At 35.7% G+C, this 12,407-nt stretch overlaps 1 protein-coding gene and 1 long non-coding RNA gene across 5 annotated transcripts in view; one reads left to right on the plus strand and one right to left on the minus strand.

The window, feature by feature from the left end:
- pld4 (phospholipase D family member 4) overlaps positions 1-12,407 on the plus strand; it is a 26,146-nt gene continuing 13,739 nt past the window's right edge. Inside the window, exons 1-4 of the mRNA XM_073928029.1 lie at positions 1-319; positions 2,093-2,269; positions 5,513-5,591; positions 8,395-8,570. Coding sequence (XP_073784130.1) covers positions 2,262-2,269; positions 5,513-5,591; positions 8,395-8,570 — 263 coding nt within the window. The 5' untranslated portion in view covers positions 1-319; positions 2,093-2,261. The remainder of the gene's footprint in view (positions 320-2,092; positions 2,270-5,512; positions 5,592-8,394; positions 8,571-12,407) is intronic.
- Positions 6,746-12,407, minus strand: part of LOC137488058 (uncharacterized) — a 23,453-nt gene continuing 17,791 nt past the window's right edge. The window contains exon 6 of one of the 4 annotated variants that reach the window (XR_012393169.1): positions 6,746-8,457. This is a non-coding gene — a long non-coding RNA (uncharacterized lncRNA). Of the gene's footprint in view, positions 8,618-12,407 lie in introns of all 4 variants that reach the window. The other 3 variants (XR_012393170.1, XR_012393165.1, XR_012393167.1) reach the window with 3 other exon arrangements.

Consider the following 12,407-nt stretch of genomic DNA (forward strand, 5'->3'; position numbering starts at 1 on the left):
GCAGATCAACAGATGATTCAGCAGAGGAATCCACCTTCTGACACTTTTACACATCATCAACTAGAAGTCAAGTTATTATCTGCTGCTCTTACATCTGGGATCCAGGACAAGACTTTTGTCAGGCAGTGTTTATGTAACTGAACTGTCCCTTTAAATCAGTTTGTTCCTCCTGGTAAATGTAATCTGGTAATGATTATAGTTGAGTTTCTGCAGAAATGAAAGTGAAACTCAGAGCAGTCGGGACTTTTATCAGACTCTCCTTGATGCTCATCAGTGTTCATATGATTTCTGTCTGGACAAACATCACTCACTGAAGCAGGTATACTATATTTTATTATATTAAAACATCTGACAGCTGAGATGTATATTATTAATGTTTGATAATTATGTGTACCGTATGATTAACTTGCATTTAGCCATGCATGCTTTTTTATTTATTTATTTCATAACTGGTTATTGCTTTATATTTATATATACATACAGTTAAAGTCAGAAATATTACCCCCCCCTGTTTATTTTCCTCCAATTTCTACGGAGAGCAGATTTTTTTCAACACATTTCTAATCATAATAGTTTTAATAACTCATCTCTAATAACTGATTTATTTTATCTTTGCCATGATGACAGTAAATAATATTAGACTAGATATTCTTCAAGACACTTCTATACAGCTTAAAGTGACATTTAAAGGCTTCACTAGTTTAATTAGGGTAACTAGGCAGGTTAGGGTAATTAGGCAAGTTATTGTATAATGATGGTTTGTTCTGTAGACTATCAGAAAACAAATATAGCTTAAAGGGGCTGATAATATTAACCTTAAAATGATTGTTAAAAAATATAAAACTGCTTTTATTCTAGCCAAAATAAAAACAAATCAGACTTTCTCCAGAAGAAAAAATATTATCAGACATACTGTGAAAACTTCCTTGCTCTGTTAAACATCATTTGGGAAATATTTAGAAAGGAAAAACAATTCAAAGGAGGGCAAATAATTCTGACTTCAACTGTATATACTGTATATATATATATATATATACATATATATATATATATATATATATATATATATATATTTATATATATATATATATATATATGTATATATATATATATATATATATATATATATATGTATGTATATATATATATATATATATATATATATATATGTATGTATGTATGTATATATATGTATATATGTGTGTGTGTGTGTGTGTGTGTGTATATATATATATATATATATATATATATATATATATATATATATATATATACACACAAATATATAAATGACAGTTTTTCCACATTTAGTGTATTACACGCTGCTTATTTGTAAAATATTTATAAATTGCATTTTGAATGCGTGTTTGTGTGTGTGTTTTAGTAGTATGTACTACAACGTTTTTTAAGTGTTATTAAATACTAGTGTATTAGTTTCTGTAATGTTTTTAATTTTAGTTTTAATTTAATTTCTGTTTAATATTTTGCATTAACTTTAGTAAAAGTGTTTTACTGTTCATGAGTTTAGAATTGTAATTCACTTTATTTTAGTTAATGTTTATTATATGTAACAAAGTGTATATGAAGAGTTCAGATGCAAAAACCTCTAAGTGCCATCTGAAATTTGCTTCTAACATCAGCATTTTTCTCATTTTCTTGATTCGGTAATTTCACTTTTCTGGTAAAGAATAGGTTATTTTCATCGCTTTTAACATGAAATAACTGAACATAGCCATAAGAGGCTGAGAAAAATGCTTATTGTAGAAGAAAATTCAAGATGACACTTAGAGCTTCTGAACTCTTCATATATCACACTCAGCTTCATAAAATCCAAGGCTGTCATGAACTGTTAATCAAACTGTAAACTCGCTTTTTGCTTCCTTTTTTAAAAATAAATAACTTGCACATTTATAAAACTGTTAACTGTGTCGAATGTAAAGATGTCAGTGTTGTGAATGAATGTGTTTTCAGTCTAGTGGTTAATTTGTTTTGCTTTAGTGAAATACAGCACAGATTACAGTATTATTAATAGTAAACATTTTGAAAATATTTTGTGCATTTGACTGTGTTATTAACTCTGTTTGTTTCCCAGAAAGCTCGTTCGTGACGCTGACAGGAATTATATTTAGATGTGTGCCTGAGATTAAAAGCACCATTTAAACAAGAAATAGAAATGAAAGAGGAACGAGGAACTGCTGAGGGTATTTGAGAGAATTTCCCTTTGTGTTTCCAACGAGACGGCATTCAACACCTGCAGCAGCATGTCTGAGTAAGTGCTCTTCACCACAGCTTCAGTACAGTGCTGTCAAATGATTGATCACACGTTTATAAAATAGATTACTGTGTATTGTGTAATAATATGAGCTAATTTATCCATAATGAGCCGTTTTTTCATATTTTGTGGTTCATGTTTGTATTCTTCCATGTTTATTTCTGCTTCTGAGTTGCTTTATTGGAGCTTGATCTTTCCTCCAACAACTTTTAACCTTGAAGATATGAGAAACGTGACTCTTATGATCATGGGGAACAGTCTGCGGTGCTATATTGTCTGGGTTAATGTTACACCAGTGGTTCTCAAAGTCTCTTGGTGATATCCAAAAATCTCATATATTTTATTAAACTATTAGGATGATCATATTTTATCAATGATTATATTTAATTTGCGACCCCTGGGGTTATTATGCTAGATTAACATCACAGTAATAGCGTTAGTCGCTGCAGAGTGATTTTGCGGTATAACATTATGCACTCGCATACACACTGAGGAGGGCATTGTGCCGAAACGTTTGTGTCTTTAAATCACCTGAAGAAAGTAAAAAGAAAAACATTACGAAGCAATTACTTGATGAGTGCGAATCATTAGCTTTTTGAATAAAAGCATCGACAAGACTGACGCACTAAAGAAGTTTCTTTAAAAGCCGCGAGCGCGCAGGGCAAACTTCAGCAACTCTGCTCACATACATTCAAAAATAAGGCCACGACTGAACAAGGAGGACGAACTCCAAGTGATCTCGAAAATTGAAACAAGAATAGTTTTGTGCTATAAACATTGTGTTCACCATTCCCATTAAGTGAGATTAATATTAAATTAATAACGATTATAATAAAGATATGATTGTAAGGCTGTTGCACTTTTTTTTGTGTTGACAATATGCCTATGGGTGACGCAGTGGCGCAGTAGGTAGCGCTGTCACCTCAAAGCAAGAAGGTCGCTGGTTTGAGCCTCGGCTGGGTCAGTTGACATTTCTGTGTGGAGTTTGCATGTTCTCCCTGCCTTCGCGTGGGTTTCCTCCGGGTTCTCCAGTTTCCCCCACAGTCCAAACACATGCGGTACAGGTGAATTGGGTAGGCTAAATTCTCCGTAGTGTATGAGTGTGTGAATGAGAGTGTGTGGATGTTTCCCAGAGATGGGTTGCAGCTGGAAGGACATCCGCTGTGTAAAAACGTGCTGGATAAGTTGGCGGTTCATTCCACTGTGGTGGATTAATAAAGGAACTAAGCCGAAAAGAAAATGCATGAATGAATGTGCTTATGTTTATGTAAGTGTGTGTGTGTGTGTGTGTGTGTGCACCATTGTGTGCAATATTTGTATGCTTATAACCCTCTCTGTGCATAGTGTGGGTCGCGAGTCACTGGAGTTGTTATTTTAAGGGTTGCGGGTTGAAAAGTTTGAGTACCCCTGTATTACACTACAGTATCTTTTCTGTTATTTTACACACTTATTTCTCAAGATATTATTATTTCTTATACATTATATTATTATTTCAAATACTAGAATGTCACTAAAAGTCACTTTGTTAAGCTGTAGAGTCGAATCTTCAACATTAAAAGTCAATCAACATCCCATAATGTGATTCACAACCACAAATAAATGGAAAACACACAAAACACAGAAACCGTTCATCAGCAGATGTTTTACAGCGTACATTTTTTGTATATGTAAATGTATGCATGGTTATATTGTATAAAATATGTTTATATGCATATAAATATGTATATATAATACAAATTAATTTATTATATATCTATAAATACACGCGTGCATGCATATATTTGAGAAAATGTTTATTCATGTTTAGATATTTAATGCATATGATACAAATTCTATATGAAATAATAAAATAAATAAAATATATCTATATTACAAAATAGTTTTGTTTCCATCACATATACATAATAAATATACACAGTACACACACATAAATTCTCAAAACAATCTTTTATGTTGGAAAAAATTTATCTTTGCCCAGCACTTTTTGTATTTTGCACAGTATGTGTGTATATACAGTGTATAAGCAGTACACGTGTGTGCATGTGTGTGTGTGTGTATGTATGTATATATATATATATATATATATAAAGCAGGGTGGGCCATTTATATGGATACACCTTAATAAAATGGGAATGGTTGGTGATATTAACGTCCTGTTTGTGGCTCATTATATGTGAGGGGGGCTTGTAAATAACTCATGAATGAATAAAGTTACGTTAAAACCAAGCACACCATTGTTATTCTTGTGAAACTTGTGAATGAGCACTGTGCTGCGTCCGACAGATTGCACTATCATGTTTTTCTCTTCTTCTACTTTCTTTATATCACATTTTACCTGTTTTTATGTTTTGTTTTGTTTTTATGCATTTTTATTATTTGTTTTTATTTTTATTTTACTTGTTTCTTTTATTCTTCTTTATGTAAAGCACTTTGAATTGCCACTGTGTATGAAATGTGCTATATAAATAAACTTGCCTTGCCTTGCCTTGAAACTCCCAATAGGTTTATTAAGGTGTATCCATATAAATGGCCCACCCTATATATATATACACACACACACAGTTGAAGTCAGAATTATTAGCCCCCCTTTGAGTTATTTTTTCTATGTCAAATATTTCCCAAATGATGTTGATGATGAACAGATTCAGGAGTTTTTCACAGTATGTCTGATAATATGTTTTCTTCTGGAGAAAGTCCTATTTGTTTTATTTCAGCTAGAATAAAACCAGTTTTTAATTTTTGTAAACTATTTTAAGGTTAATATTATTAGCCCATTTAAGCAATATTTGTTTTCGATAGTCTACAGAACAAACCATCATTATACAATAACTTGCCTAATTACCCTAACCTGCCTAGTTACCCTAATTAACCTAATTAAGCCTTTAAATGTCACTTTAAGCTGTATAGAAGTGTCTTGAAGAATATCTAGTCTAATATTATTTATTTACTGTCATCATGACAAAGAGAAAGTAAATCAGTTATTAGAGATGAGTTATTAAAACTATTATGATTAGAAATGTGCTGAAAAAAATCTTCTCTCCATTAAACAGAAATTGGGGGAAAAATAAACAAGGGGGGGAATAATTCAGACTTCAACTGTATGTGTGTATTACTGTACAAACATTGATCTTAGATTTGATGAATGGTCTGACAGCAATACTCTTCAGTTCTCAGAGGAATAAAGCACATTACAGCTGAACAGTACATTCAGTGATGGTGTGTTTGTTACTGTACTTTCAGATCTACACGTCTGCGAGATGCTCAAGAACTCTCGTCTCCATATAACAGCCTACATGACAGTTATGTGTCCAATAAAACAGTAAGTCTGATGTTTTTCAGTTCTTATGCCGAGTTGAGGATTTCAGCCCCGATTTTGACTCGCTGAAGGTTTTAAGAAATGGCAGACAAATGCCTGAAATCACAGGCAAATCGCTGCTCATTCACGTCAATAACAATCACAGTGTGAACTATCAGAGATGCCATCTGAGAGAATCGCCTGAGTCGCCGTCACTCAATTCAATTCAGCTTTATTTGTATAGCACTTTTACAATGTAGATTGTGTCAAAGCAGCTTCACATAAATGGTCATAGTAACAGGAACAGGGTTGTTCAGTTTTAGTGTTTAAGTTCAGTTCAGTTCAGTTTAGCTCAGTTCAGTGTGATTTAATCATTACTGAGAGTTCAAACACTGAAGAGCAAATTCATCGATGCGTAGCTCTACCAATCCTGAACCTGTCGTGGTTTTCTTGGTTTTTCTCTTACTAAATCAAACTCAGTCTGGAGGTTATGAATATCAGAACAATATACTTTATTGTCGACAACAAAGGAGAACTTTCAGGAGACCCCCAGTAGCATCTCTGTCTGAAAAATTCTGTCTCACTCATGTTCTGGCCTTACTTAAATACCCTTTTACATCCGTTGTTTTGCTTTGTTCTCCATATATTACACAAGATCCCTCCTAGTTTAACCCTTGACCCCAAATTCCACCTCTGTCATGTTTTTCCCTTATTTCTACATGTCACACAAATTCCACCTAGGTTAACCCCTGACCTCAATTTCCACCTAGGTTAACCCCTGACCCAAACCTGGTAACTATATAACTTATCCAGTTCTTGTGATATGGTAATTCTTCTAATGGTATGCAAGTCTACAAGCAGATTATATACATACAATTTGAATATATATATTAACTTCACACTTTAAAGAGTATAAAATCCACTTCAAACCATGCGAGGCAGTGGCGACAGCGGAGAGGGAAAAAAAACTTCACCTGATGGGAGTGAAGAAAAAAAACCTTCAGAGAACCAGACTCAGTTCTGCACGACTACTTTAATTTCTCCACTGGCCACAAGTCTTGTACAGAGCTTCAGTCACCGCGGTTTATCTCACCGTGGTTTATCTCATGAGATAAAAGTAATTTTTTTAAAGAAAATAAATAAATAATTAGGAAAATAAATCAATCAGTAATAAATAGGAATATTAATAATGATTTTATTTACTGTTATCCGCTATATGCTGTTGTTACAGGAAAAAGAAGCAACACTGCTGTTGTCATTAGATTTGACTACTTTTACATCATACAGAAATATATGTAATGTTTATTGTGTGAGGCGATGCAAATACAATGCAGGTAGAGCGATGCAAATGACCCACAAAGAACAGTGCGACTCTATTGACCTTATTCTAAAATGTGGAAGTGCGGCTGTTTTCGCGATTGTCTTAGAACTTCCGATTCAGTCGCCTATGAGAGAAATGACTAGAAATAATAAACGGCAGAAAACGGTCAAACTACTTGCTCTACTAACAAATATTTGCATGACTATACAGACCAAGTAGAATAATATAATAAGAAAATATCAATTTGCAACATTAAACTGCGAAACGAGCAGCTTTTAATGTCTAGAAATGAATGGAAGTGAATGAGACCGGAAGTCTCGAGCCAAAAAGATTTAAATGGCTGCGCCCTCTCGTCTGGGAAGAATAAGGTGAATAATTGGTCCGGGTTACCGGGGACTCTTATTGCAGATGGATGAAACAATAACCAGCAACCAATGAGAGTGACTGTAATAGCAAGAAAGAAGATTCTCAAAAAAGCGACTAACAACAAATCTAGTGACTTTTTGTGTTACTGGAGATTTTTATGGACTGTCATTTGTCCATATTGTACCGTCCCTGGGTGACACTGTAGCGCAGTGGGTAGCATGTTCGCCTTACATCAAGAAGGTCGCTGGTTCGAGCCTCGGCTCAGTTGTCGTTTCTTTGTGGAGTTTGCATGTTCTCCCTGCGTACGCGTGGGTTTCCTCCTGGTGCTCTGGTTTCCCTCACAGTCCAAAGACATGCGGTACAGGTGAATTGGGTTGGCTAAATTGTCCGTAGTGTGTGAGTGTGAGTGTGAGTGTGTGTGAATGTCTGCCAGAGATAATTTAAATAGATTTTAATAGGCAAAACTTTTTAATTTATTTTCAGTTTTCTAATGTTTGTTATGTATTCTATCATCATGCAACAGTTGTTGGGGGTGTATCCTGTATTTTTATATGCTAATGTTGACACACAAAGCCTACTCTAACAGGCAGTAAGCAGTCGAAACGTCGAAACGTGCTGGATAAGTTGGCGGTTCATTCCGCTGTGGCGACCCCGGATTAATAAAGGGACTAAGCCGATGAGAATGAATGAATGTACCGTCCCTACTCTTCTTAACGAGCTGCGGGTGATGCTGTCGGCCCCTCAGAGCACTCACATGCGGCCCAGTCCTCATACAGCAGTCTCTTCCACCTGCAGCTTGACAGCAGATCACTCCTCTGCGTACCCACGGCAAATGATTTAGCAACTTAATAAAAACTAAATGGATGAGTTATAAAAAAATTCACCCCCTCACAGTTGTCATGAAGGGTAATATTAGCTATTTAAACCAAAGCCATCTTTTGTAGCAGGCTGTAAACATGTGTTAATCAGCTGTAAAAGTGGCCAGTTCACCATTGCAGTCAGAAATCATCTGGAGTTCTGCAGCCAGCCCCCCAAAGGCGAGTCGATGAATTGCAGTTTTAGTAACTTCCGCGTTGGCTTTCCGAGGGAGCGTGGGAGGTTGCTGCTTGGTTTATATCAGTGTTGTTTTTCTGCTTTCAGAATCAGAAGTGTTCAGTATCTGCTCTGGTGGCCACCGGGTGTCTGATTGGTGTTGGGATATTGCTGGCCATCGTGGTGATCGAGAAAATAAAACATGAAAAGGAGATCAATGAAGCGCTGAATCCTCATCTCTCTTCAACCTGCTGTAATGACACCGACCCCAATGAGCAGAGCAGGTGATCAACTTCCTGTTTTGAGCCTTTCACATCCTACCACCTGCAATCTGAACTTCAGATGAACTTTGCTGAGTTTCTATTTTTATATGGATTCTTGATACTGAATGACTCACACACACACACACACACACACACACACACACACACACACACACACACACACACACACACACACACTCACACACACTCACACACTCACACACACTCAAGTCTGACTTTACTGCAGATTTTTTTTCTGACAAATGTTGTATCCTACAATTTTGACGCTCTATTTGTGTAATCGTGATCATGTAGTTAATCGTTTTAATTATTAATGTTATCAACTGTCTTGACTACTTTTCTATTCGCGACTCTGTATGCATAATGTGGACATTCAAGCACAACTGCAGCAATGGCAACTTGATTGTGCACCAATCACCATAGCGACTTTGTCTTGCGATTTCCAATTATAGCCTCAAAGTTTTCAGCTTTCTCTAAGACTTTAGTTAAATTTGCATTTGTGACCCTGCATCTTGCATTTATGTACTCGAAGATTGGGATTTTACACTGATTTTTTTTTTTTTGACTTATTGACAAATTGTAAGTTTTTATCTCACATTTTCAACGTAAACCTACAATTGCGGCTTTATCTTGCAGTTTATACCTTGAAACGTTCAACTTTTACCTTTTGATAAGAGTTGGAAGTCGGTCAACTGATGGCTGAACTATCATAGTACGATGCATCGTTTGACAAAAGAACGATGTAGTGACGAGTGTTCCCCAAAACCTGTAGTTTCTCTCTCGCAGATCCATCGATTGAACCACGTTAGTTATAACGTAAAACATCCATAATGATGCTCTAAACAGGGTGGAGAAGCTACTTTTTAAGAAATGATCCATGATATATTATTTTAGCCGCACACGTGTTTGATAAAAACAAATACTAGTTTAAGTAAAAATCAAAAATGGCACATACAGGGCCTGTGTTTCCTTTATAAATATTCATTCATTCATTTATTTTTGGGGCCGGGTCGCGGCGGCAGCAGTCTTAGGAACGATGGATTCGGGAAACGCCAAATCAATGTTTGTAATGATGGAACTTGCGACTTTAGTCAGCTGACGATGGTTTTCGGGAACGCCCAGTTAGACTTTGGTGTGTCCTCTTTTATGAATCTTAACCCAAATCTCTCTGTGTGACTGCACTTTATGCCAAGAGGAACCTTTGTTCCACTGTTTCACTGTTTGTTTTACACACATTGACATGGTAAAAGAGTCATTGGGTTCATGTTTGTAGGAATCATGTGATGCACATCTACAACACACACAGAGTTGATTACATCTGAGCAGCTGAACTATAATACACACATTTTTCATATCTCACAATGTCAAAGTATAATTTCGCAATTGTTTTAGTTCTCAAAACTTTACAATCTCATAGAAGCAAATTTTTATTTTGTTTGACAATTGTGATACTATAATTTTATGATTTCAATTTATACATTTGTTTATTTTTCTCTGAACTGATACTTTGCATTCTGACTTACTTTATTTCTTTAAAACATCTTTTTTTTTGACAGTGTATGTGGCTAACAGTAGCCTTTAGTTTAGATTCTTAAAGGTGCAGTAGGTGATCTGCCTAAATGCTATGCGTTAGCATATCTTTGAAACTGTCCCTCCTGAATGCCTCCTAAAATCCTGAAATCACTTTACAAGCATGTAAAGCAAGTCACACACATAAATACACACACATAAATACACACACATACACAAGTCACACACATAAATACACACACACACACACACACACACACACACACACACACACACACACAAGTCACACACATAAATACACACACACACACACAAGTCACACACATAAATACACACACACATACACAAGTCACACACATAAATACACACACACACATACACAAGTCACACACATAAATACACACACACACATACACAAGTCACACACATAAATACACACACACACATACACAAGTCACACACATAAATACACACACACACACACACAAGTCACACACATAAATACACACACACATACACAAGTCACACACACATACACAAGTCACACACATAAATACACACACACATACACAAGTCACACACATAAATACACACACACACATACACAAGTCACACACATAAACACACACACACATACACAAGTCACACACATAAATACACACACACATACACAAGTCACACACATAAATACACACACACACATACACAAGTCACACACATAAATACACACACACATACACAAGTCACACACATAAATACACACACACATACACAAGTCACACACATAAATACACACACATACACAAGTCACACACATAAATACACACACACACACACATACACAAGTCACACACATAAATACACACACACACACATACACAAGTCACACACATAAATACACACACACACACATACACAAGTCACACACATAAATACACACACACATACACAAGTCACACACATAAATACACACACACATACACAAGTCACACACATAAATACACACACACACATACACAAGTCACACACATAAATACACACACACATACACAAGTCACACACATAAATACACACACACACATACACAAGTCACACACATAAATACACACACACATACACAAGTCACACACATAAATACACACACACATACACAAGTCACACGCATAAATACACACACACACACAAGTCACACACATAAATACACACACACATACACAAGTCACACACAAAAATACACACACATATACAAGTCACACACATAAATACACACACACACATACACAAGTCACACACATAAATACACACACACATACACAAGTCACACACATAAATACACACACACACACACACACACACACACACAAGTCACACACATAAATACACACACACATACACAAGTCACACACATAAATACACACACATACACAAGTCACACACATAAATACACACACACACATACACAAGTCACACACATAAATACACACACACATACACAAGTCACACACATAAATACACACACACATACACAAGTCACACACATAAATACACACACACATACACAAGTCACACACATAAATACACACACATACACAAGTCACACACATAAATACACACACACACACACACACACACACACACACAAGTCACACACATAAATACACACACATACACAAGTCACACACATAAATACACACACATACACAAGTCACACACATAAATACACACACACACACACACACACACACACACACAAGTCACACACATAAATACACACACATACACAAGTCACACACATAAATACACACACACACACACACACACACACACACACACACACACAAGTCACACACATAAATACACACAAGTCACACACATAAATACACACACACATACACAAGTCACACACATAAATACACACACACACACAAGTCACACACATAAATACACACACATACACAAGTCACACACATAAATACACACACACACACACACACACACACACAAGTCACACACATAAATACACACACACATACACAAGTCACACACACATACACAAGTCACACACATAAATACACACACACATACACAAGTCACACACACATACACAAGTCACACACATAAATACACACACGCATACACAAGTCACACACATAAATACACACACACATACACAAGTCACACGCATAAATACACACACACATACACAAGTCACACACATAAATACACACACACATACACAAGTCACACATATAAATAAACACACACACACACACACACACACACACACACATAAATACACACACACAT

This window comes from Danio rerio, chromosome 17 (assembly GCF_049306965.1).
Source record: "Danio rerio strain Tuebingen ecotype United States chromosome 17, GRCz12tu, whole genome shotgun sequence".
NCBI classification, from domain to species: domain Eukaryota; kingdom Metazoa; phylum Chordata; class Actinopteri; order Cypriniformes; family Danionidae; genus Danio; species Danio rerio.